The sequence below is a fragment of the Carcharhinus amblyrhynchos genome, chromosome 19 (genome assembly GCF_965287045.1).
Source record: "Carcharhinus amblyrhynchos chromosome 19, sCarAmb.v2.hapA, whole genome shotgun sequence".
Taxonomy (NCBI): Eukaryota; Metazoa; Chordata; class Chondrichthyes; order Carcharhiniformes; family Carcharhinidae; genus Carcharhinus; species Carcharhinus amblyrhynchos.
The window spans coordinates 39,517,056-39,544,732 of record NC_137342.1 but is presented as its reverse complement, the minus strand read 5'-3'; the positions used below and the strand labels follow the sequence as shown (position 1 = coordinate 39,544,732).

At 42.4% G+C, this 27,677-nt stretch overlaps 1 protein-coding gene across 1 annotated transcript in view; it reads left to right on the top strand.

Moving 5' to 3' along the window:
- exoc4 (exocyst complex component 4) overlaps nt 1–27,677 on the top strand; it is a 544,546-nt gene that overhangs the window by 212,604 nt on the left and 304,265 nt on the right. The window contains exon 9 of the mRNA XM_080207649.1: nt 22,327–22,423. Within this exon, the coding sequence (XP_080063775.1) occupies nt 22,327–22,423 (97 nt within the window). The remainder of the gene's footprint in view (nt 1–22,326; nt 22,424–27,677) is intronic.

The window sequence follows — 27,677 nt, the reverse complement described above, 5'->3', positions numbered from 1 at the left end:
GTGGCACAGTGTTTAGCACTAGGCACCCGGATTCGATTCCCAGCTGGGGTCACTATCTGTGTGGAATCTGCATGTTCTCCCCCTGTCTGCACAGGTTTTCTCGGGTGCCCTGGTTTCCTCCCACAGTCCGAAAGACGTGCTGGTTAGGTGTATTAGCCATGCTAAATTCTCCCCTCTGTGCACCCGAACTGGCGCCGGAGTGTGGCAACTCGGGGATTTTCACAGTAACTTCATTGCAGTGTTAACGTAAGCCTACTTGTGACACAAATAAATAAACTTTAAACGCTAAGTCTTTCCACACCTGGTGCACAATGTGTACCATCTATAAGATGCACTACAGCAACTCGCTAACCCTCCTCTGACAGGAGCTTCTGAACCCATGATCTTTACCATCTTGAATGACAAGTGAGCAGCATGGGAACACCATCACCTACAAGTTTTCCCACAAGCCACACACCATCCTGACTTGAAACTGGGTATTGCTGTGCCTTCACTGTCACTGGGTCAAAATCTAACGGCGTGGTGGGTGTACCTATGCCAAATAGTCTGCAGTAGTTCAAGACAATGGCTCACCACTGCCTTGTTGGGCAATTAGGGTTTGGGGCAAACGCTGGCCGAACGATATGCAGGTCCTCTGAAAGGACTGAAAAAGAAAAATTCAGCTGCACGTGACTAACGTTTACTGAAGTCTGGCAGAAGTCGTGCTGTTGACGAAAAGCAGACTTCTATCGACTTTTTTTATTAAAACAGTGTTCCTGTTGAGTTGGAAATGGCTTTTATTAACTGTAATATTAGGGTCACTTCCTCACACAGATCACAGTGTAGCAGGGCTCTGCTGCAAGAATTGTAATTAAAGTTTTTGGCTGTTCTCTCTGCTTTGTTAATGTCCAATTACTATGCATCTTATTGGTTTTTGGATTCCTTTACATTTTCACTGCCCTATTCCAATATCATTCTTTCCCTCCAGAGGCAAACCATTCTGTATTAAAAAGAGAGTTATGCTGCAATAGAATTATTCTAGGAAGTATGATATCTTTTGCTATGTAATGCAATCTTAATTGATTAAATTACAAAACATTGCAACAGACACAAGAAATAAAAGCTGTGAACAGAATTACATGAGGCTAAACGTACTTCTAATTTGTCAATATTGTTGTAAAACCATATCAAATGTGACTTCATTTAATTATTGGGCTGAAGTCACCAATTGAGTTTTAAAAGACTGAAACAGCATCCCAGTGATGTCAAACAATTGTTTTGAAGATGATGGAATATTTGCATGACTGTCCCTGACATGTAGTCATGATGTAGAGATGCTGGTGTTAGACTGGGGTAAACACAAAAAGAAGTCTCATAACACCAGGTTCAAGTCCAACAGGTTTATTTGGTAGCAAACGCCACTAGCTTTCGGGGCTCTGCCACTTCGTCAGGTGAGTGGGGAGTTCAGAACCTGCTACCAAATAAACCTGTTGAAATTTAACCTGGTGTTGAGACTTCTTACTGCCTGACATGTATTACAGGGATTAAAACAAAGTCAGTCTGTCTGGGAGAACCCATCAAAGACAATTAGCCTGGAGTAATATGAATGGTAAGCAGTCTCTGAACACCAGGTTAAAGTCCAACAGATTTATTTGGTAGCACGAGCCACAAGCTTGCAGAGCATTACCCCTTCATCAATTTTGTAAGCATTCTCCAAAGCGGCCTCCATGACACATGATGGCCAAGTTCCGCACACGAGGACGGCCTGAACCGGGATCTTAGATTTATGTCACATGATCTGTAACCTCCACGACTTGTCTGGGCATGCAAAATCGAACTGTCCTGGCTAGAGACAATACGCATCTCTTTAAACTGTGCTTAACCCTCTCTCCAATCAGATTGTCTGTATCTTTAAGACTTGATTACTTGTAAAGATTTGCATTCCAATCATTATCTTATAAATTGAATTTGTATCTATAAATGCCCTGTTTGTGAACAGAAATCCCATTCCCCTGATGAAGGGGCAGTGCTCCGAAAGCTTGTGGCTTGTGCTACCAAATAAACCTGTTGGACTTTAACCTGGTGTTGTGAGACTTCTTGTGTGCTTACCCCAGTCCAACGTCAGCATCTCCACATCATGGCAATATGAATGATCACATCTTCTAACCTACTTACAAAACATGCACAGAGCACCTGCATCTTCAACTGGCTGCAGAATAAGCCATTAGACATAATGGGCCACAACTTTGACCTGTGGTGTAAAATGATGGTCCGCTGGAATTAGTTGGGTTTAAAGCATATTGAGTTGCTCTGGAAAACTTTTCAAACCTCCATTAGCTGGAGCTGCTTGCAGTTGGCAGCAAGAGTCCCTGATGCCAACACTGCAATGCAACACGAGCAAGCTCAGGGAGGCCACATTCCCTTTTATACTTCATTAGCTAGAAAAGTTAAAGCAGGAAGAGTCCAGCACAACTGACAGGCCAAGGAGAAGCTTAGTGCCCAGATTTGGCAGGTTGCAGGGTGAGGGGCAGTTGCTGAGGGCTGTGTTGGATCATGGAGGGAGGACAAGTTAGAGTGAAGGGCCTGCGGCTTGGAGGGGAAGGCAGGATGCGAGTAGAGGGCGGGGGGGGGGGGGGGGTGGTGTGGGGCATCCAGCTTAGTCTATGCATTTAAACAATTGCACTGAAATTAGGAATAGTTTTATTCAAACTGTTTCAGAGTAACATCAAGTATAAACCATCCAAAGTTGGTGATTTGAATCACTTTATCAGATAATTTGCAGTGCATTGCCACTGTCCAGAAGAAATAAACACATCCAAACAATTGCTGGGAAAGCCCTTCCCAGTGCACCTTTGGAGCACCTCGCCACATCCAGTGTTGGGCAGGCAGAACGTTATGGGCCAATCACTTTGAGCAATCGATTCTGGCTGGCAAAGGAATCATTGTCAGGTGGTCCACTTTGGTAGGAAGAATGGTAGGAAGGACTATTACTTACGTGGCGAAAAACTGCAGCAGGCGACGGTGCAGAGGGACCTCAGGGTCCTTGTGCATGAGTCGCAAAAACCCAGCTTGCAGGTGGTCAGGAAGGCGAATGGGATGCTGGCCTTCATAGCGAGGGGGATTGAATATAAAAGTAGGGAGGTCTTGCTGCAGCTGTATAGGGCATTGGTGAGGCCGCAGCTGGAGTACTGTGTGCAGTTTTGGGCGCCGCACCTGCGCAAGGATATTTTGGCCCTGGAGGGAGTGCAGAGGAGGTTTACTAGGCTGATACCGGAGTTGAGGGGATTGAGCTATGAGGAGAGGCTGAATAAACTAGGCTTGTACTCGTTAGAGTTTAGAAGAATGAGGGGAGATCTCATTGAGACGTATAAGATGATGAATGGGATGGATAGGATAGAGGTGGAGAAACTCTTCCCGCTCAAAAAAGACAGTAGGACTAGGGGGCACAGTCTCAAGATAAAGGGGAGGCGGTTTAGAACGGAGTTGAGGAGGAACTTCTTCACTCAAAGGGTGGTGAATCTCTGGAATTCTCTGCCCGTTGAAGTGGTGGAGGCTGCCTCGCTAAATATTTTCAAGAAGCGGGTTGATGGGTTCTTGATAAGAGAGGGGATTAAGGGTTATGGGGAGAGGGCGGGAAAGTGGAACTGAGCCACAACAGATCAGCCATGATCTTATTGAATGGCGGGGCAGGCTCGAAGGGCTAGATGGCCTACTCCTGCTCCTATTTCTTATGTTCTTATGTTCTTATATACCGCTGGATCAACTTGCGCTGACCATGTTTGGGTAGCTGGTCAGAGAGATCATGTAATGAGCTAATGAATTCCTTTCATGTTTGAGAAACTGTTTTGCTCTTGGCAAAAGAACAGAAGCAGAAAAGACACTGGCAAGGAAAGATCTCTTTCTTCCTCTTCCCTTGTGCTCAGTATGGAAACCATCCATCATATTGAAATTGACCCCTTTTAAAATTTGCAAATAACACAGAGTCCAGTCTGAAACTGCTTAATCTGTCCATCCACTTTGTTGTTTGCTTGTGTGTGTGTGTCAAACCTTGAATGTATATTTATGCAACAGTGGAGTGTTTTATTATTTCTGTTTAGACATTAAGTACCATAGAACCACAAAATCTCTGCAGTGCAGGAGACCATTTGGCCCATTGAGCATGCACCGACTCTCCGAAAGAGTTTCTTACTCGGGCATTATCTAGGCAACCCTGTTGTATTCAAATGAGGAGTGAGAAAAAAGTGGAGTCATTCTACCCCTTTTCACCTGGTCGTAACAATATTAAGTAAAGATTAGTCCATGGACTCTTTCTCGGTGGCTCATTTTTTTTTTCTGTTAATACGTAATGGTCCTGTCAACTTGATGCAGCCAAAAGGACCACTCTTGCTTCGCTTGTTTTTTTTGGCTAAAATGCATTACAATTTCATTTCTAATCAGCAGTGTGTTTCAGTGCCTACCCTGTCCTCATTTCCCTTGATATTCCATGTGTGGCTCAGTGAATATGTCTTTGGTGGTTTTGTGTGTGGCAGGCTTAAATAGAGCCAAAAAGTTCAATCCAAATTGTGTCCACTTCCCCATTTACAACATTTGTAAATGGTGAGGTGCAAGTCTTGGGTCGTCTTCGGTCAAAGTCATGTGTGGATAAATAATAAATGAAACCAACTGGGTAGAGGAGTTGAAATGCACAGATGGATCGTTAATGTTAACCATACAAGGTAATAAGAGCATTTAACAGTATTTAAGAGACTTGTTTAGAAGCAGTAGTTAACAGAATTTGGGAGGCCGCAGCAATAATGTTCTGAACATTCTGATCAGATAATTGGTCATTGGTCTGGTCATTGACAAAGCAAATTGTGTCATGGTGTAGACTAAACAACATTTGGATTGTGAATTGGAGCAAGATATAGATCAGTGTCAAGGCTCATGTTGGAGGGTAGTGGGTAGGTTTGCTCGATTTAAAAAAAACTATATTGCTTAGCATAAAGGAAGAGACACAAAGTAACAAAGTAATTGTCAAGTCTTGATGGTTAATTAAGCTTTAACTCTTTTTATTTGACTTCAAGGAACATCATTAAATTGTTTAAATTTGGAGCATTGGAAGCTTCTGAAAATACAGGTATTGCCATTCTTAGTGCTTCTAAGTGATGGTTTAAAGCAAAAGATGGACAAGAAATAGAATTGAGAAATTATATACTTTGGGGCAGTACAGTGGTTAGCACCAGGCACCCAGGTTCAATTCCTGGTTTGGATCACTGTCTGCGCAGAGTCTGCACATTCTCCCCATGTCTGCATGGGTTTCCTCCAGGTGCTCCAGTTTCCTCCCACAGTCCAAAAGACGTACTGATTACATGCATTGGCCATGCTAAATTCTCCCTCAGTGTACCTGAACAGATACTGGACTGTGGTGACTCAGGGATTTTCATAATAACTTCATTGCACTGTTAATGTAAGCCTTGTTGAGGCAAGGGCAGTAGTTAGATGGGAACATCATCACCTGGAGGTTCTTCACCAAACTATTCACTGCCCTGACTGTGAAATACATCACTGTTCCTTCACTGTTGCTGGGTCAAAACAACACTGGGTCTACCTACATCACATGAACTGCAGCGGTTCAAGAAGGCAGCTCATCATCACTTTCTTGAGGGCAGTTAGGGATGAATGCTGTCCAGCCAGCGAAGCTCACATCTTGTGAATGAAGAAAAAAGGGAGAGAACTGCTACTTGATAGTAATGAGGAACTTGACACCCAGGAGTAAAGTAGCCAGCCTAAGCAATATCACAGACTAAACCTGTGACAGTGCCTTAACGCAACATGTGAAGCAGACTTACTTGGACTGATGTTATGTCAAGTGTTTGATTTAGTGCTCCAGCAGATTAATATTTTACTGGAAGTGGGATTCCAACAATTGTTGTATGGTTGGGTTTGGTGTACCGGAAAGCCCACCCTTTAGGGAGTGGAAAAGTGAGGTCAGCAGAGTGGGGAAATAAGAGGTGAGTTAGAAGAAAAATTACTTTTCAAGCCTATGTTTAAATATTAAAGGAAGGAACCATATGTGTAAAGAGGTTTTTTTTTAAATTGCAAGATAACAAATGCAAATAAAATGAGAAGACCTGCAAATATTAAAAATCAAAAGTGGTAGCGCATTATGTGGAATATGCTGAAAATGGAAAGCGGGGCGGAGAAGTGAGGAAGTTTGAGATAGCATCATATGCATGGTAAGGGGAGCACGGCTCAGGGTAGGAAGGTCCAAGGGTCCCTTATGGAGCCCAGAGGAACACTTTAGCTCCTTCTGACACACAAAAAAACAATTAGCAGTTACCTGAGCCTCTTCTGGGGTTGATCTTTCTTGTGACGAGATTTTACTGCTCTTAAATATTGATGAGGCTCCTGTTGCCTGCTGCAGATAGTCCCAATGCTGCCAGTAAATAAACAGCTAAAATTACAACACACTCAAATGCCCAGCAATGTAACACACAGTCACCTTTCTCGCCACTCACCGAACCCATCCTGCGAGATGGTTATGGTTCAAATCAGCTCTTTCATCTTGGGAATTTAGAAACTGATGTGAGGGTCAGAGCAAGATTTGTCTTGAAGAAAGTCAGCTATCTGCAGGGTATTAGCAGAGCTGCTGCTTCCATTTTGGCACTGCCATTTTTATTCATCAATTTGATGGTAGCTCTGGGAAAGTTGCCAGCAATAAGAGTCAGCTCATTCAGTCTTGGGGTCAGAGCTTGTTGATTTTCTTGGTATTGTTCCTGCTACTGTTTCCTTTACCTTCACATGCAATTTAATTAAAATGTTGGATAATGAGAATTTCCCCTGGATGATTGACTCCATATGATAGAGTTGCCACAAGATATGACTAAACTTTTACTGGGCTTTGATTTTTGAGCAGTGTTTACGGCATTGGTGAGGCCGCAGCTGGAGTACTGTGTTCAGTTTTGGGCGCCGCACCCGCGCAAGGATATTTTGGCCTTGGAGGGAGTGCAGAGGAGGTTTACTAGGCTGATACCGGAGTTGAGGGGGTTGAGCTATGAGGAGAGGCTGAATAAACTGGGCTTGTACTCGTTAGAGTTTAGAAGAATGAGGGGAGATCTCATTGAGACGTATAAGATGATGAATGGGATGGATAGGATAGAGGTGGAGAGACTCTTCCCGCTCAAAAAAGACAGTAGGACTAGAGGGCACAGCCTCAAGATAAAAGGGGGGGCGGTTTAGAACGGAGTTGAGGAGGAACTTCTTCACTCAAAGGGTGGTGAATCTCTGGAATTCTCTGCCCGTTGAAGTGGTGGAGGCTGCCTCGCTCAATATTTTTAAGATGCGGGTTGATGGGTTTTTGATAAGAGAGGGGATTAAGGGTTATGGGGAGGGGGCGGGAAAGTGGAACTGAGCCACGACAGATCAGCCATGATCTTATTGAATGGCGGGGCAGGCTCGAAGGGCTAGATGGCCTACTCCTGCTCCTATTTCTTATGTTCTTATGTTCTTATAAAATGACGATATTCATTCAAATCTCATAAAATAAACCATAGCTGTTCCACTTAAAGGTGACATTTCCTTAATATGTTTAGTTTGTTATATATGTTTATGCATTTTATTCTTAATTGAATTTAACAAGTTAATTTTGACAAATAGCATTTTATTTATGTAGTCTACCATAGAACAGGATCAGAATTCATTAACATTGACATATTTGCACAAAGTTGCATGAATAGATTGTCAATTAATAAAATAATTACAATCAGTTAAATTATTTAACCTTGCAAACCTCTGTTTATAACTTAAGATTTGCATGCTGATAATTTGCCCTTGAAGGGTGAAGCTTACTTTCTGTTGAAAGGAATTCTTGACTTTAAATTGGAATTTTACAAAATGCATGCACTACCGACACATGTTGGAGTTTGTCCAAAAGATTGAGAGCGCTTCTGGCATTGTGTTTCTGACATGTCATTTGTTTGCCTGACATCAGACTCCTGAAGCAGTTGCTTTGCTTGGAACTCAGTTGCACTTCGAGAATCCCGGGAGTCATAGAGTCACACAGTGCAGAAGAGGCCCTACGGCACATTGAGTTTGCACTGACAACTACTACTAAGGTCATATTAATCCCATTTTCCAGCACTTGTCCCATATCCTTGAATGTTACGATATTTCAAGTGCTCATCCAAAGACTTTTTAAAGGTTGTAAGTTTTCCGGCCTCCAGTACCTTCTCAGGCAGCACATTCCAGATTGTCATCACCCTCCTAAGTGGTCTTTTTTTTCTCTCAAATCCCCTCTGAATTTCCTGCCCCTTAAACTCTGCCCACTCATGATTGACCCCAAAACCAAGGGAAACAGCTGCTCCCTACTCACCTTGTCCATGCCTCATAATCTTACACACCTCAGTTATGGCACCCCCCAGCCCTTCCGGCTTTCTCTATCCTAAAGAAAACAATTCAAGCCTTTTCACACTCTCCTTGCGGCACAAATGCTCCATCCCAGGCAACATCCTGGCGAACATCCTCTGTACCCCCTCCAGCGCAATCTTAGTGGGGACATATCTCTCTGCATCAATAGGGATGAAGTGGAAATGGTCAAGAGCTTCAAGTTTCTCCGTGTCCAGATCACCAACAACCTGTCCTGGTCCCTCTATGCCAAAGTTACAATTAAGAAAGCTCACCAACGCCTCTGCTTTCTCAGGCAGCTAAGGAAATTTGGCATGTCTGCATGACTCTCACCAATTTTTATAGGTGCACATAGAAAGCATTCTTTCTAGTTGTATCACAATTTGGTATGGCTCCTGCTTTGTCCAAGACTGCAAGAAACTACAGAGGGTCGTGAACAAAGCCCAGTCCATCACGCAAACCAGCCCCCCACCCATTGATGCTGTCTACACTTCCTGCTGCCTTGGTAAAACAGCCAGCATAATCAAGGACCCTGGGCAAAGTCTCTTTCGCCTTCCTTCAGGAACAAGATACAAAAGTCTGAGATCACGTACCAACCAACTCGAGAATAATCTCTTCTCTGTTGTCATCAGACATTTGAATCGAGCTACTTTAAGTTGATTTTTCTCTATACCCTATCTATGACTGGAACACTATATCCTTGCACCCTCTCCTTTCCTTCTCTATGGAGAGTATGCTTTGTTTGTATAGCATGCAAGAAACACTACACTGTATACTAATGCATGTGACATAAATCAAATCAAATCCTATAGTAAGGTGAACTGCGCGCAGTACTCCAGCTGTGGCCTAACTGATGTTTTGCGCAGCTCCAACATTACCTCCTTGCTCTTATACTAAGTACCACAACTGATAAAAGGAAGTGTTCCATATGCTGTCTTAATTACTCTATTCTGCCACCTTCGGGGATCTGTGAATAAGTACCCAAGATCCATATGGTTCTCTAAGCTTTCTAGTGTCCCGCCATTCATTAACCGCTCCCTTGTGTTATTACTTCTTTCAAAGTGCATCACCGTGCACTGATCTAGTTTAAAAACCATCCACCACTGCTCTGCCCAACTGACCAACCCACCTGTATCTTGTTGTGACCCACGATCACCTCCTACACTGTTAACAACCCTACCAATCTTGATGTCATCTGCAAACTTACTTATCATTTCCCCCTATATTCTCACCTGTGTTATTTATGTATATAACAAGAAATAAGGGACTCACCACTGAACCTTGTGGTATGCCACTGGACACTGGCCTCCAGTCACTCAAACAGCCTTCTACCACCACCCTTTGTGTCCTATTACTAAGCCAGTCTCAGGACCATCTCCCCAAGTATTCCCTTGGGAGATCCTGGCTTGTGGCCAACTGAAACAGCGAACTCTCATTCAGGAATACACTCACCACATTGACAGGCTTCTTTGGGATTATGCAGAGGCAAAGTCAAGGTAGCAGAGTGAGTGCTCAAACCTCCAAATAGCCCATCTACCCAAGCCTTCAAACACCACCTGCCAAACTCTACAAATCAACATTGAACCTGTCAGTCATCTAAAAAACCAGTTGAGCTGCACTGGAATCAAGCTATCCTAAATTCCAAATGATTGTCTAATAAGAAGACATTACAAATAATCATTGCCTACACTACTCACTACAGAAACTCATTGAGTGTAAAGCACTTTAAGATGTCCAGTGGCTGTGAAAAGCATAATATATATGCAAGTCAATTTTTCTTAAACACATTTGGCAATTTTAGATGATTTCATTAAATGTATGGATGTATATACTGTCATGATTAAGGAGGCAAAAAGAAGTGTGAATTGAGTTTAGTTGTGGTAACCTTAACCAATAACTAGCTTTCTTTCTCTCCCTTTCTCACTGACTCTCACTTGCTGTCATTCAAGGGCTCTTGCTTTCTTTTTGCACCCTTTCCCTACCCCTTTGTCCTCACGCACATCAAAAAAAATCCTGTTTTTCTTCAATGTGTTAAGTATTTGTTGGGATGATGGCAGACCTGCAAAAAAGGGAGTTGAGCTTGGCGTCACCTAGTGGGTACAAGCAAGCCTGGGACTCAGCTGCAGCATTGTGTGTGCCTTCTGCAATTTATTCAAATCCTCTGATGTGTTGCTCACTTTGGATATTAGGTGAGTGGAGCTGTGAAGGACGGACATATACACTGATTTCCTTTTCGAATTCTGGACGCTTTAACTGCTTATCATGATAGAAATGTTATTCTTAGGGAAGTCTAGTGGAATAGATTAGGGACAGGTACAATTACTGTACATCATAGAATCCATACAGTGCAGAAGGAGGCCATTTAGTCCATTTGAGTCTGCACCGACTCTCCGATACATCTTACTCAGGCGCCCCGCCCTGCCCTATCCCTGTAAACCCATGTGTTTACCTCACCAAATCCCCTAATCTACATACCTTTGGACACTAAGGGACAATTTAGCATGGCCAATTCACCTAACCCGCACATCATTGGACTGTGAGAGGAAACTAGAATATCCAGAGGAAACCCAAGGAGACACGGAGAGTGTGCAAACTCCACACACAGTCATCCAAGACTGGAATTGAACCCAGGTCCCTAGTGCTATAAGACAGCAATGCTAACCACTGCTAACTAATCATGTTAATCATCATCAGATTTTTTTTTTCTGAAGGGTGGTCATGAAGATTGCTTTTGTAAATCTGGGAGAAAATGAAGATTATGGGCTTGTAACTCTCCCCTTGCTATTTTTTCAAGCAGGAGAACTCTTTCTATGATTCTATGATAACTGACAAGGCACATAACCTGCTGGGGAGAATGGCATTAACAGATTTTCATAAGTCACCAAAAGACTCCATGTATAAATACATTTTGGATATCATGTTAAATTGGCTGCAATAGTGCAGAAGTTAAATGATCAGAAATGAATTTTACAGTTTTTATTTGTTTATTTCTGCCGTCTGACTATCTATCAGTCACCCCAATATTTTGCATCAGATTTTACTCCTCACCCTCCTTTCCTGCCATTTCATGTTTTTTCTTCTATCCTTAATCTCTTTAGATAAGTAGATATATTGTTGGCCCTATCATTGTCAGGTCCCAGATTCCCCATTTGCCTTGTTTCTGATAAATTTACGTTTCCAGCAATTTATGACACAGATGATATTCAATCTGATGGGTGCTGCAAAAGATCAAACTTGCGTTACATGCTCTGAACCAGCTAAATTTAGCCCATAATTGCGTAAACCAAGACTGCAATGTGGATTGGGAATTTTTTGTTTTTACCTCAATATGTTAGTGCCTTTCATGAAGAAAGGAGGTCTGTTAGTGCAGTCTAATTTGGCAGCAGCATGATCAAGCAGGCGGCAGATATGAATTACCTAGGCAATGCATGTTCCTTTCCTCTGAGGAAGTAACAAGGCCCTCTCAGAGCAACTGCTTATAAAGTAAGTCACTTGCTAAGAAATCACAAATGTTGTCTTCCTCCTGCCAGTTCTGGTCTAGGGCATTTGAGTTGAGGTGCCTATCCTAAATTTGTGAAAATGGTAATAACTGTACCAGCAGGTTACAAAATCATGAAGGAAAATTTACACTTGTATAATGCATTTCGTAGCCTCTGGCATTCCCAAAGTGCTTTACCAAGACCTCAGGTTGCACTTTGACACTTCACACCTTTGTTCTGCCATTCATACGTTCCAATCTCTTAATGGATGCTCTTTGCACCATTCTCAGCCTTATCACCATTTACATTCCCTTTGTCCGTGCCATTACTATAAATTACTGCCCTCCCCCAATCCCTCCGTCACATTCTCAGTATAAATCTCGTCCTATTATCTTGTCTTTAGCTCTCTTGTTTTTGATAAGAGAGGGGATTAAAGGTTATGGGGAGAGGGCGGGAATGTGGAACTGAGCCATGACAGATCAGCCATGATCTTATTGAATGGCGGGGCAGGCTCGAAGGGCTAGTTGGCCTACTCCTGCTCCTATTTCTTATGTTCTTATGTTCTGAGGAAGGGTCATCCAGACTCTCAGCATTGGCTCCATTCTCTCCCCATAGATGCTGTCTGATCCGCTGAGATTTTCCAGCATTTTCTGTTTTTGTTTCGGATTCCAAATTCTGCAGTATTTTGCCTTGATCTTATTATTTTCATGCAGTTAGTTGAGTGATGAGTATTGACTCGGACACCAAGTAGAACTCTCCAGCTCTTCTTCAGGGTAATTCCAAGGGGTTTTTTGTGTCCAGCCGAGGGAGCAGATGTTTCATTCGCAAGCTAATATTTTCTCTGAGTGCAACATTCCTTCGGTGCTGAGTGAGAGGGTCACTATCAGCTCAAGTTTTGGGCTCAAGTTTCTGCAGTGTGATTTGAACCCTCCTTAACACACATCAGCTTGTGTTATCAACTGTGCCTTGGTTGACACAGTCTAGATTCTTTCACATGAATTGCCTCAAACTACATGTATCCAAAGACAAAAGGAAGTGTCTGTGAGCAGAGCTCAAAAAGGTCAAAAAACCCTTGACTGCAAAGAGACACAATTCTGAGGTATCTAATTGTGACTTTATAATTTTTTCCCTGTGACTTCAAGAAGAATAATCAGACTCCAAGGACAGGCTCAGATGTTGCTGGATATTGGAGATGTATCCAGAGGCAATGACGTCTTCGAAGATATCAGTGAATATGAGATGAGCACTAGTAATAAACAAAAACTGCTATTGCTGTTTGGTAGCATGCTGTCTAGTCCCTTTTAGGGGGAAGCCTGCTATTTTTGAACAAAATTAGAAAATGAGCAACACTACTGAATTGTGATTTATTGCAGATTACAATCCCCAAAGTATCAGTAAAATCTCCGTTTAAGAGATGAAGAATTTATACTTTACACCCTTTTGTTTTGTATCTACTTGCTGCTTCTTAGTGGCATCTTGGGAAAGCACAGCATCAGGTTGTACAATAATAAAAGCAGAAAATGCAATTTACCATTTATATAGATGATCTGGAGGAGGGAACCGAGTGTAGGGTGTCGAAATTTGCTGATGACACCAAGATTGGCGGAACGGCAAATTGTGCGGAGGGTGTGGAGAGTCTACAGAAGGATCTAGATAGGCTGGGCGAATGGGCCAGGAAATGGCAAATGGAATTTAATGTTGGCAAGTGCGAGGTGGTCCACTTTGGTAGGAATAATGGTAGGAAGGATTATTACTTACGTGGCGAAAAACTGCAGCAGGCGATGGTGCAGAGGGACCTCGGGGTCCTTGTGCATGAGTTGCAAAAACCCAGCTTGCAGGTGCAGCAGGTGATCAGGAAGGCGAATGGGATGCTGGCCTTCATAGCGAGGGGGATTGAATATAAAAGTAGGGAGGTCTTGCTGTGGCTGTATAGGGCATTGGTGAGGCCGCAGCTGGAGTACTGTGTGCAGTTTTGGGCGCCGTACTTACGCAAGGATATTTTGGCCTTGGAGGGAGTGCAGAGGAGGTTTACTAGGCTGATGCCAGAGTTGAGGGGGTTGAGCTATGAGGAGAGGCTGAATAAACTAGGCTTGTACTCGTTAGAGTTTAGAAGAATGAGGGGAGATCTCATTGAGACGTATAAGATGATGAATGGGATGGATAGGATAGGGGTGGAGAGACTCTTCCCACTCAGAAAGGATAGTAGGACTAGGGGGCACAGCCTCAAGATAAAGGGGGGCGGTTTAGAACGGAGTTGAGGAGGAACTTCTTCACTCAAAGGGTGGTGAATCTCTGGAATTCTCTGCCCGTTGAAGTGGTGGAGGCTACCTAGCTAAATTTTCAAGACACGGGTTGATGGGTTTTTGATAAGAGAGGGGATTAAGGGTTATGGGGAGAGGGCGGGAATGTGGAACTGAGCCACGACAGATCAGCCATGATCTTATTGAATGGCGGGGCAGGCTCGAAGGGCTAGATGGCCTACTCCTGCTCCTATTTCTTATGTTCTTAGTTCTTAAACACTCAGCAGGTCTGGCAATACCTGCGGAGAGAGAAACATTTTGCTTCAATAATCTTTCATTAGAATTTGATTTATTATTGTCACATGTATTGGAATACAGTAAGAAGTGTTGTTTCTTGCATGCTATACAGACAAAACATGCTGTTCACACAGCAAATAGGGGAGAAGGAAAGGTGAGGATACAGAATATAGTGTTGCAGTTACAGATCAGGTTTAGAGAAAGACCAGCTTAATATATGCTAGGTCCGTTCAAAAGTCCGATGGCAGCAGGGAAGGAGCCGAACAGAGCACAGTTTGACGTGAACGTTGGAATTGCAATGAATCAAACCCAAATGGCACAAAATTCTAGTTGTCAGTCATTCGCCATTCCCATACAGTGATGCCCATGAGAAGCCAAACTTTCACACTGATATCTCCTATAGCCAATTGTCTAAGTTTATCATTTGACCACCTGGCTCATCAAAGTGAAGTTAGATCACGCATGAGCATGAAATCATGGCACACTGGGCAAGCCATCATTTGGCACTGGGATTTCACTGTGAAAGGATGTTCAAAGCTTGTGGGTATGGCTATCCCTGTGAGAAAGTTAGGAGTATTGTCATTCAGAGAGTAGATGAAATTGATACAGCAAGTTGAAAACAACGGGTGAAGCGCAAAGCAGAGATTGTGAAGAATGGGCCAATCCACCATTAAGTTTCTCCACCAAGAGGAAATACAGAACAAGGAGGAACACGGTGAGGAACCAACCTGATGACAAGGTACCTCTTGCCTGCTTGTGGGAAAGCCGGCATGGAAATTCCAACAGAGAAACCTAGAAACTTATGCGGTCGTGGAAGGTGCCCTGCACTGCAGTGGAATTAATAGAGATGCAGTTATAGATGCAGTACATTCTCCAACTGACAAGGTGAAAGAGACCGATGACCTTGAAGAGGTCAGTGAATGCTTGTCTGCCTGATTCCCCAGATTAATTTCACATTGACTGTCGAGATGCCTCTGGATTTCTCACGGCAGCACGTACATACTAAAAACATGTTTGAACGCACTGATAACATCACAGACAGTAAGCAGAAAAAGATTTCAGAGATTTTACAGAGCTAACTCCCAGCATTTTTAAATGCACAGATCCAGCCTTTTACAAGGTCAGGCCATTGTAAGAGGTAAACCAATTGAATAAAGGCTTTTTCACACTGCTCTCCTGTGTTTTAATTTGGCATTTGAATCTGTTTCTTTTGACACGGACTGCACCTAACGGCATGTCATTTACATAGAAATGCGTTCATGTGGGAATGGGACCTCCTCAGCTATCATGAAGTTCCATTTAATGTGAATTTGTGAGCAAATCTATTAAGATTCAACTCATTAGGATTCTATTGTAATAGGGTTTGAGCACGTGAAAAGAGTGAGGATAGGAAGAAGAACCAATGGAAAGTTCTGTGATTGGGTGGAGAACAGGACAGCTTAAACAGCAAAAGCTCTCATTGTACAAAGCCAAAGGGAATGGTAATGGGACAAGAAACAAAAGGTGTGTAGAGGAGTGAATGGTAATGGGACAAGTAAAGAAACAAAAGGTGTGTAGAGGAGTGGTTGACAGGGGAGCAGCTATCTGAATGAATAGGAAAAAGATTAAGAAAAAACAAATTAACCAGTTTAAAAAAAACACCGAACAAAGTGGGGCAAAGCTCAAGATCTAATATTGCTGAACTCAGTGTTGAGTCCAGAAAGTCAAAGGTGAGATGTTGTCCTTTGAGCTTGTGTTGAACTCCATTGGAACATTTCATAGGCTAATGACAGAGAGGTCAGAGTGAAAGCAAGGTGAAGAATTGAAATCACAGGTAATGAGAAGCTGAGTGGAGGTGTTCCCCAAAGTGATTACCCAGTCTGTTTAATTCCTCCAATGTAGAGGCAACCACATCATGAGTAGCAAACCGTATACCACATTGAAAGGAGGAGTGTTTGGGGCCTTGGATGATATTGAGGGAATAGGTAAAAGGACATTACAGCACTGCTGTGCCTTTTTGTATCTCCAGACTTGACTATTCAATGCTCTCTTGATCAGCCTCCCTTCTCACCGATGTAAACTTAAGGTCATGTACACACAGATCCAGTTTGCCCATCACCCCTGTGCTTATGTATGGGGAGGTGATCAGAAACCTACTAAAAGATTTTGTTTCTACTATGAGTGCTGATCATTTTCTAATACCCCACAACAGTCCTGGAAGGGCTTGAGGTAGCAGAAAGCACCTGTTGTCTTTGCCAAATTTATTAAAGTCCTTTGAGAAGAGAACAAGCAGGATGAATAAAAAGGTATCTGATATAGTAAATCTCTAAAAGGCACAGAAAAAGAGCTCATATTGGTGATGTAGCTGCATAGGTAGAGAATTGGCTGATGGGCAACAGAGTTGGGATAAATGCATCATTTTTCAGATGGCAAATATAATTAATAAAAGGCAGCAAACATCAGCATTGGGGTTGACAGACTGTATTGTTGCCAAATTTGTAGATGTTACAAAAATAGGTAGGACAGTAACTTGTGAGAAAGAGAAAAGAATCTGCAAAGGGATAGAAATTGGTTAAGTGAATGGGCAAAAAAAAACTACAGAATATAATGTGGGGATTTTGAGGTTGTCTGTTTCAGCAGGGAGAATGGAAAAGCAGAATATTTATTTAATGGAGAGAGATCATAGACTGCTGCAGTACAGAGGGATTTGAATGTTCTAGTCCGTGAATCACAAGGAATTAGAATTCAGAGGCAGCAAGTAATTAGGAAGGCAAATAGGGGGATTGAGTATAAAAGTAGGGAAGTCTTGCTGCAAAGGACAGGGGTGATGGGTACAACTGTTGGTGAAACTACTCCTGCAGTACTGTTTGCAGTTTTGGTCTCCTTAAGAGCATAAGACATAGGAGCAGAATTAGACCACTTGGGCCATCAAATCTGTTCTGTCATTCAATTATGGCTGATATTTTTCTCATCCCCATTCTCCTGCCTTTTCCCCATCAACCCAATCCCTTATTAATCAAGAACCTATCTATCTCTGTCTTTAAAGACACTCAGTGATCTGACATCTGCAACCTTCCATGGTAAAGGAGCAATATACTTTGAAAGCAGCTCAGAGAAGGTTCACCCAGTTGATTCCTGAGATGAAGTGGTTGCCTAATGTGGAAAGGTTGAGCAGTTTGGGCTTACGTCAATGGAAGTTTAAAAGGATGAGAGATGATCTTCTTGAAACGTAAAATTCTGAGAAGGCTTCACAGGTTAAATTCTGGGAGGATGTTTCATTTTGTGGGAAAATCTAGAACAATGGGACACAGTTTAAAATTTAGAGGCCTCCATTTAAGATTCAGATGAGGAATTTTTTTCTTCATTCAGGGATTTTTGTGTCTTCGGAGTTCTCTTCCATAAAGAGCAGAGCAGATTGATTCATTGAATATGTTCAAAACTAAGTCAGATTTTTGATCAACAAGGCAGTCAAGGATTATGAAGACTGGCAGAAAAGCAGAGTTAAGGCTACAATCAGATCAACCATGATTTATTGAAAGGCAGAACAAGCTCACTGCGCCAAATGGCCTATTCCTCCTCCTTACGATGTTATTTGTGTCCTTGTTGGCTGATTTTATAGCTCCTTGCGATATTTAGCTGAAGGAGATACAAGACCAACAGGATTCCAGCAGATGGTCATTTGAAGCTGTGCAGTTTTTGACAAAGATATTTCTTAATAGTACAATCAGTCCACGCTAAAGTTGTGGTTGCAATCCTGAAAATTGTTCCTTTAAGTGGAAGAATTTTAAGAAATCAATATTAATGCCCAAGCTCAGGTCCTTTGGACATTTCTTGCCTGGAAAAACAAATTTACAAGTTGAAATGCATGTACTTGAGTAGCTCTATGCATTAAGCTGGAATAACTTGTAAAGTAAAATAAATCACTGAATGCAAGAGAAAAACTATGTTGGCCCATAACTTCGGATTTCCACTGCTTCATACCCCTGGGATACCTCAAAGATGCACTGGGACACCTCCCCCTGGCCAGTCAAGTTTCAGTGCAGGGATTGGATGGCACTGGGAACCTTCCAAAACTCTGGTTTGAATCCCTAACTTTGGGTGATTCTGGCTGTCTTACAGCAATAGTTACCTGGGAGAAGTCAGGAGAATTAAAACCACTTCCAACTGTTGGCTAACTAGTGCTTACACCCAGCCCTCATTCCTCTGCCCCACCTTGGGATCTCCCAGGTTGGATGTGGTGGCAGTTTCTCATCCCTGCCTCTTTCTGTCCTGGCAGTCTTGTCAGAACATGGTGGCAGCTGGCCCAGAGTGCAGTGCACAGTGCCAAAATGCAGCTGATGTAAAACTGAAAACGGCATTGCAAATTGAAAAAACAGGCCAACACGAATAAACAAAAAGATGTTAAGCAGGGTGACTCAAAGCAAGAACTCACTGTAATGGCATATTAGTCACCCCACTTAAACAGGGCAGTCCTCTACCAATATTCACATTTCACACAATACAAATAAAGGTCACTCCGTTTGATTCTCCTTCCGTTCGTGGATATCATGAACCATGGAAGATGCAACTTTCAAGTTTTCACGTCATTTTCACTTCCTTGAAACAAGGCTGCCATGGATTAAGGAATCATGAGTGCTTCTGACAGCATAACAAGTCCACGTTGAGAAAGCACATTACCTTCAGGGTTGTCTGCGATATGTTGTTGTGTAGTGACCATTTAGATACATCATTAACTCTTCGCATTTGAGGAATACCGATTGTTGGTACGGGTAGCATGGTGGCACAGTTAGCACTGCTGCCTCACAGCAACAAGGACTTTGGTTCGATTCACAGCTTTGATCACTGTCAGTGTGGAGTTTGCACGTTCTCCAGGTGACTGCGTGGATTTCCTCCGGGTGCTCCAGTTTCCTCCCACAGTCTGAAAGATGTGCTGGTTAGGTGCAATGACCCGAATAGGTGCCGGACTGTGGCAATTTGGGGAATTTCACAATAACTTCATTGCAGTCTTAATGTAAGCCTGTCTTGTCTGTCCAGTGGCCAAATGTGAAGAAGTTGTTGAGCCTTCTGAGTGATGTATTCTGTGGCCTGATAAGTCCAATGACCACAAGCAAGCCAAAACTGCAGATGGTCTCAAAACAAACCTGGAAATGACCAAATATGTAAACATTGAAAACCACATTGATTTGTTGGCCACTGATATGGCAGCACTGCTGTTACATGATGTCTGGAAGCCTTCCAAATATACATAGATCTGTCTCTGACTCAGTGCTAAACCTTAGCCTCTTTTAGTTGGGCCTGGCATTGTCAATATATTATGTAACAGAATGATGGTTCATGTTGTGTGCCTCTTGGGATCATGGATAATCATTTTTGATTCTTGCTGGTCTTCATCTGATAACGATGACAACAACAGCAGCAAAAATAAATAACTTTGACACTACACAATGCTAGCCAATGACTCGCCATGTTTAACAGCCTTACAATTGCTGAAATCCCCTACCATCAACATCCTGGGCAATTGATCAGAACCTTAACTAGACCAGCCCCAAAAATACTTGGGAACAAGAGCAAGTAAGAGGATGGGAGTTCTGCAGCGTATAATTCCTGACTAAGCTGCCAAAACCTGTCCACTGTCAACAAGTCAGCATGCATGAGTGCTGCCAAAGTAACATTCAAGATGATTGATATCATGCAGGACAAAATAGCCTGTTTGGTGGGCACTCCACCCTCAACTTTCACCCCCTCCATCAGCAATCTACAATGGTGGCAGTGTGTGCCATCTGCAAGGTGTACCACAGAAACTGACCAAGGCTTGGTCATGTAAAGTTGCCTGTAAATGCCACCTGTACATTTCCCTCCATGTCACATGCCATCCTGACTTCATAACTTAATATCTGTTACTTTCCTGTCACTGGGTCACAGTCCTGGAACTCCCTCTTTAACAGCACTGTTGATGCACCTACACCTCAAAGTCTGCAGTGGTTCAATGAGATGATTCAACACCACCTTCTCAAGGCCAGTTCAGGATAGCTAATAAATGCTGGTCTTGCTAGTAATGCCATCGTCCCACAAGTGAATTAAAAAAAAGTAACAGCAACTTGTATTTCTGTAGTACCTTTAATAAAATGTTGCAAAGCATTCCATCGGAGTGGAATCAACCAAAATTTGACACCAAGCCAAGTAAGGGACATAACAAAGAACAAAGAAAATTATTGCTCAGAAACAGGTCTTTCAACCCTCCAAGCCTGCATCGACCATGCTGCCCAACTTAATTAATACCCCGTACCCTTACGCGGACCATATCCCTCTATTCCCATCCTATTCATGTACTTGTCAAGACACCCCTTAAAAGTCACTACCATATCTGCTTCCACTATCTCCCCCAGCAATGAGTTCCAGATACCCACTACTCTCTGTATATAAAATCTGCCTTGTACATCTCCTTTAAACCTTGCCCCTCACCTTAATCTGAAATGATAGGCTGAGTGAGTAGGCGAGGACCTGGCAGATGGAGTACAATGTTAGCAAGTGTGAGGTTATCCACTTTGGCAGGAATAATCGTAGGAAGGATTGCTATTTAACGGGCGAAAAGCTGCAGCATGCTACAGTGCAGAGGGACCTGGGGGTCCTTGTGCATGAGTCACAAAATCCCAGTCTGCAGGTGCAGCAGGTGATCAAGAAGGCGAATGGGATGCTGGCCTTTATAGCGAGGGGGATAGAATATAAAAGCAGGGAGGTCTTGCTGCAACTGTACAGGGCACTGGTGAGGCTGCAGCTGGAGCACTGTGTGCATTTTTGGTCGCCACACTTGCGCAAGGATATTTTGGCCTTGGAGGGAGTGCAGAGGAGGTTCGCTAGGCTGATAGCAGAGATGAGGGGGTTGGACTATGAAGAGAGACTGAATAGACTGGGACTGTACTCGCTGGAGTTTAGAAGGATGAGGGGGGATCTTATAGAGGCGTATAAGATAATGAAAGGGATGGATAGGGTAGAGGTAGAGAGATTCTTCCTGCTCAGAAAGGACAGCAGGACTACAGAGCACAGCCTCAAGATGAGGGGGGGGTGCAGTTTAGAACAGAGTCGAGGAGGAACTTCTTCACTCAAAGGGTGGTGAATCTCTGGAATTCTCTGCCCGTTGATGGAGGCTACTTCGCTAAGTATATTTAAGACACGGGTAGATAGGTTTTTGGTAGGCAAGGGAATTAAGGGTTATGGGGAGAAAGCGGGAAAGTGGAACTGAGGCACTTCAGATCAGCCATGATCGTATTGAATGGCGGGGCAGGCTCGAAGGGCTAGATGGCCTTTCCTGCTCCTATTTCTTATGTTCTTAACCCCCTCGTAATTAACTCTTTCACGTGGGAAAAAGCTTCTGACTGTCCACTTTGTCCAAGCCTCTCATAATCTTGTAGACTTCTATCTTGTAGCTCCATCGCTCCAGTGAGAACGAACTAAATTTCTCCCACCTCTAATGCCTTCCATACCAGGCAACATCCTGGTAAATTTTTTCTGTACCCTCTTCAAAGCTTCCACATCATTTTAAGATATGAGAGCAAGTAATGAAGATGTTGGTCAAAGAGAGGAGGAGAGAGACAGCTAAATAGGCAGAGAGGTTTCGGGAGGGAATTCAGATGCTTCTAATGTGGGTTCCTTCACTACTAAATAACTACGCTGCAGAGTTAATTGAACTGTTGCAGGAATGAAATACACTGATTGCTGACCTAAGAGATTTTCCCAGGGCAAATTTTGCAGTGGTGGTATGTGAACACTGCAGGACTCAAGACTCTGGACACTGGCAACAAGCAATTTTCATGCAGTCGTATGTCTGTTTACTCCAGCAATATTATCCAGCTCAGGTATAACAGACTGAGGCAGTCAAACAACCATTTAGTTTGTCATATCTCCTTGCAGTGAGGTCCTTTTGGAGTCACAATATTTGTCTGGAGAGTATAATCCTGTTTGCTCTTTTATAGGAGGGGCCGATGACAATCTAATTGAAGGAGGAGGGACTAAATTTGTCTGCAAACCTGGAGCTCGGAACATCACGGTTATCTTCCATCCATTGCTGAGGTATGGTCTGAGTCAGAAATCAAGGTATTGGCTGATATCTGAAATTATTTTTCGATACAAATTACTTTTATAGCTTTTCACCTTTTGCTATTAGAGACAGTTGTTGAATTGCCCAAACCTTTTCACACCATAGAATCTAGAAATATCAAGTACAGTTATGTTGAATCTACAGGGACAATTTTTCTGATTTTTATCCTAATATCCTTTTTGAATTAAATTCAGTGCTGCAGAAAAATATGTATCATTGTTTGCGAGGCTTTCTAATTATAAAGACATATATATGGGCCATCTGGAAGAAAATTTCACTCAACACAAAATCTCTCAACTTGAAAAGTAACCAAAGGTGCTCATGATTCCCTTCTCATTACTAACTGCATTCAAGATTTCTGCAGGGTATTCCAGCTAAGTTCAGGAACTTGATGTGTGTGGAAATCTGACTCCTACCAATTTGTGGTTCAGCAAGTGACAGCACTTCATACATTGCACAAGCAATCTGCCATCATCTTCGTATCTTTGTTACATGACCATCATTTTCTAAACTTTGTGGCCCTTCAGATCTGTTCACACACCCAAATGGCTCAGGCTCAGCACTTGCAGGCAAAGGTGAATATTTACTCCTGATATCCAATTGTCATTTAATTTTCTGTGCTATTTCCCCATCATCTCTCTGGGCTCTCTGAAGATGACAGTCAGTTAAGGTTAAGTAATGGTGAGTTGAGACTGGCTTTGCAATGTGGAATCATGCCAATTCAAAATGCCAAATTTTACTTCATTTAGGACCTTTAACAGCTGGCCAAGGGAGGAGTAAACCTTTGCGTCACCTGTTCTGCACAGCATTTGAGTCCAGACTTCGGAAGTTCAAAATATAACGCTCCAATTTGTTCTCAAAGTTTATGCCCAGAAAACAAAATCACTTAAAGTAAACTTGGATATAGGTTTTGGTGCACATTTTTAACATTTTTCTTGGTTGCATTAAACTCCTGTCTTGTCAGTTGCTTTGTTTATCATCCATGTTAGTTGCTAAGGTGGCTTCAGTCAATAACACAACAGATGGACTACAGTGGTTCATGAAGGTGGCTCACTACCACCTTCTCAAGGATAATTGGAAATGAGCAAAAAATGTTGGAGTTGTCAGCAGTGATCATACCCCCGTGAAAGACTAACACACATTGTGAAAAGATGCATTCTGGGTACAAGTTTTCCTGACTGGCGTTGGACAAACAATGTGTACCAGTGAGCATAGAGTCAGCTCCTACCTTGTACCCTTTTCGGTATATTTGTAAATAGTTTTAAGAGCCAGTAAAGATTCAGGGTGGGATTTTCCAGGCACATCACCCCAAAACCAGAAAATCCTGCGCGAGGCCAATGGACCATTTAATGGAACAGTACTGGCAGAATGCTGGCAGAAAGAGGGGAACAATGTAATGGAAAAATGTGTTTTGTGGTTGTTGAAAATGGCAGAGGATGATCTTTTGAATGCAGAGGCTGGATGGGGAAAGTGAGGACAAGAGGGATGTATCATTGTTCTGGCAAGGAAGAAGGGAGGGAAGGAGGGATAGAAAGATGTGTGGATAAAGGTGCAGGCAATGGGTCAAACGTGGTTGAGTATCCTGTCAACCATTGCGGGGAAAAGCTGTTAAGGAAAAAAGCAGACATGTCACAATCAGATTATTGTGTTATTTACAAGTCTCCTCCTTTTACTTCATTTTTTAATTATGATTAAATGACAAACACAGGAAAATTTGAGAAGCTGAGACTAAGTTTTGGTTGGAAAATAGGAATTTTTTCATTTCATTGATTGAAAATCTTGGAGATGAATTCCTGACCCACTATAGCACCACCACTAGAAGCAGGGTGTAATTACAGCATGACAAATTTAATAGGCAGTTACCATTATGTGTGTGGGGGAGAAATTAGGATCACATTGTTTTGCCAATTATATTGTACTGATTGATTGAGGTTATCGTCACAAAATGGTGTTTTTCTAATTATATTGTAGGCAGTAATCTCAGTATGTGATTGTCAGAAAGAGGTGGGTTAACCCTATGATAGGCTGAAGCCTTCATCCCTCCCATTTCATCATCTAAGAAAAAGTGCTGCGGTGGTGACACGGTCATATCATTGGCCTTTTGGGAACATGTATTCAAATCCAACCATGTCAACTGATGGAATTTAAATTCAATTGATAAATCTGGAATATAAAGTTAATCTCATGTTGGTGACAATGAATTTATCTGTTGTAAAAACCCATCTAGTTCATTAATGTCCTTCATCCTTACCCAGTCTGGCTGACATGTGATTCCAGACTCTCAGCAATGTGGTTGACACTAAATTGCATGGCAAGCCATTCAATTTGAGAACAATTAGGGATGGGCAACAATATTCGACATGTCAGCACTACTCAGAATTCATGAAGTGATCTGATAGGGACGGCAAGGTGGCACAGCGGTTAGCTCTGCAGCCTCACAGCTCCATGGACCCAGGTTCAATTCCAGCCTTGAGTGACTCTGTGTGGAGTTTGCACATTCTCCCCATGTCTGTGTGGGTTTTCTCTGGGTGCTCTGGTTTCCTCCCACAATCCAAAGATGTGCAGGATTGGTGGATTTGCTACGTGAAATTGCCCTTTATTCCCAAAATGTGTAGGTTAGATGGATTAGCCATGATGAATATGTGGTGTTTACAGGGATAGAATGGGGAGAGCAGCTGGGTATGATGCTGTTTCAGAGAGGCAGTGTGGACTCAATGGGCCCAACGGCCCCTCTTGCACTATAGGGATTCTATGAAAGAATAAAGAAAAAAATGACAATTGATGTGCTCTAACTGACGTTTAAAATTCGACAATATTTTCATGTAATTTCAGATTTTATCATTCAACCTTGGACAGCTTGCCTCCACACAGTTTCATAATTAGATTATAAATATTAAAAACTTCCTTCCTACTTTAAAGATATTTTTACCCACATTAAAAATGTCCTAAACAAATGTCACTTAATCTTGTTTTTGCTCATTGAGGCGCAAAAGAATGCAAAGATTGAATTACAAGTGATCTGCTAATGGAATGAAACATATTTGTGCTATTTTGAGCACGTTTCCTATCTTATTCCTTATGTGGTTGATTTCCTCCCACCAAAGACTAAGTTAATGAGACATCTGTCCAAGTTAAGGTTGCCTCTGGCGGTGCCTTGTATTTTTTTTTCCCCCTCTGTCTCAGTGATTAATGAATTTATGTTGCAATAAGACCGAGTTTTACAGATTATATTTTCCTCTACATGTTGGCCAAGTTAAAAGATATATGGTATGTTCTGCTGTATAATATTTTGGAAAATGAAGTTGAGTTACTGATCTATCTACTCATCAGCTAGTGAGTGATTCAAATGCCACAATTATACTAGTTAGACAGAATGTGTGTTTAATTGTCATGATTTATGAACAAGATATATGTTACTTAAACATTAACATTAGGTCAGAGGTATTCACCTTTTGAATTGCTTTTGATTACCCAGTCTATTCTGAGATTATTCTAGCAAGGATCTTCAAAAAAAATGCATTTTGACACTTAGCAGCAACCTTATGATGTGCTGAAGTTCGCTTATTCTAAAGGCAGAAGTACAATAGGGTTAGACCATCCAATGGTTTAATGTCGGGATTAAGGATTTTAAATCTAGTGATCTGGGTGACACTTGAGCCAATGTAATTCAGGGATTCCAAGCAAATGGCAACTCGGGATATGCGCAGTTTTGTTTGAACAGCTCATAAGAGCTGAGGACAGCAAGGTGTCAGAGGTTATTGGATTACTCAGCTTTCATTTGGCACTACATTATCAAAGATATCGGGAGTGTTGTCTTTTTGTTGTATTTATAGTGATTTCTTACCAGCAGCATTGAAGCTAAACAGTGCACTTTAAGATAAGTGGATGTCACAATAAATGTTGTCACCGACCATTTGCAGGGTAACTGTGCAGAGTAAGTTTGCAGCCTGTACTAAGCACCTCTCTTTCATGAAGTTCCTTAGTTTGTTGAACCTCTGAGGCCTCCTAACCTCAACCCTGCAAACACAACATAAAAACCAGTGACGAGAATGGCGAACAGCACTTGCTAGGCACCGGGGAGAAATATTCCAAGATGTTAACTTTGAAGGGAAGTTCTCCACATGCTCCAGCTGGACCAAACTCGGAAGAAATGGCTAACAATTATTACTCTGCAGCAGCAAATCTAAAACTGGGGTGTTTTAAACCCCAAAAAGAAGCAGGCTGAAGCTTGGTTGTGCCTGGTTTTCGGAGAGGAAAAGTGAGGTAGTGCCAAAAATTCATGGCACATGTGCTCATGCAGTCCTTCCATAGAAAAAAATGACACAGGTTTTTGCCACAATGGGGCTGTTTGATGAGGATACACAGCAATGAAACTCTTGTACAGAATGGTTCGACTGTTTCGTACAAGCTAACAAGATAGAAGAGGATATAAAAGTTCCCACATTCCTAAGCATAATGTGGGGGAAATTATTTAACCTCCTTGGGAGTTTGGTGTAGCCGGCAAAGCCAGGCACAAAGACAGTGGAAATTTTGCAGGGCCACTATTCACCAAAACCTTTAGTTGTTGTGGAAAGGTTTAGATTTCAAAAGTGCAATCAAGAAGAGAGGGAACCGATTACACAATTTGTGGCTTCACTGAAAAAGCTGGCAGAGTAAAATAAAAATAAAAGTTTATTTATTAGTCACAAGTAAGGCTTACATTAACACTGCAATGAAGTTACTGTGAAATTGCTCTAGTCGCCACAGTCCAGTCCTGTCCGGGTCAGTGCACCTAACCAGCACGTCTTTCAGAATGTGGGAGGAAACTGGAGCACCTGAAGGAAACCCGTGCAGACACATGGAGATCATGCAGACTCCACGCAGATGGTGACCTGAGCTGGGTCCCTGATGCTGTGAAGCAGCAGTGCTAACCATTGTGCTACCATGCTGCCCCCACTGAACATTGTGAATTTGGGGATGTATTCTGATACAATCCACGATAGACTGGTGCGTGGTTTGAGCAGTGAAACAATTCAAAGTGCTTGTTAACTGAAAACAACTTGACTTTAAAGAAGTACATTAATTAGTTAAAGTCCAACACAAGCTTTTGGAGTGTTGCTGCTTCAGGTGAGTGAAGAGTTGTGTTCTCAAACAGGGCACATATATGCACAGACTCAATTTTCAAGACAATGGCTGGAATGCGAGTCTTTACAGGTAATCAAGTCTTAAAGGTACAGACAGTCGTAA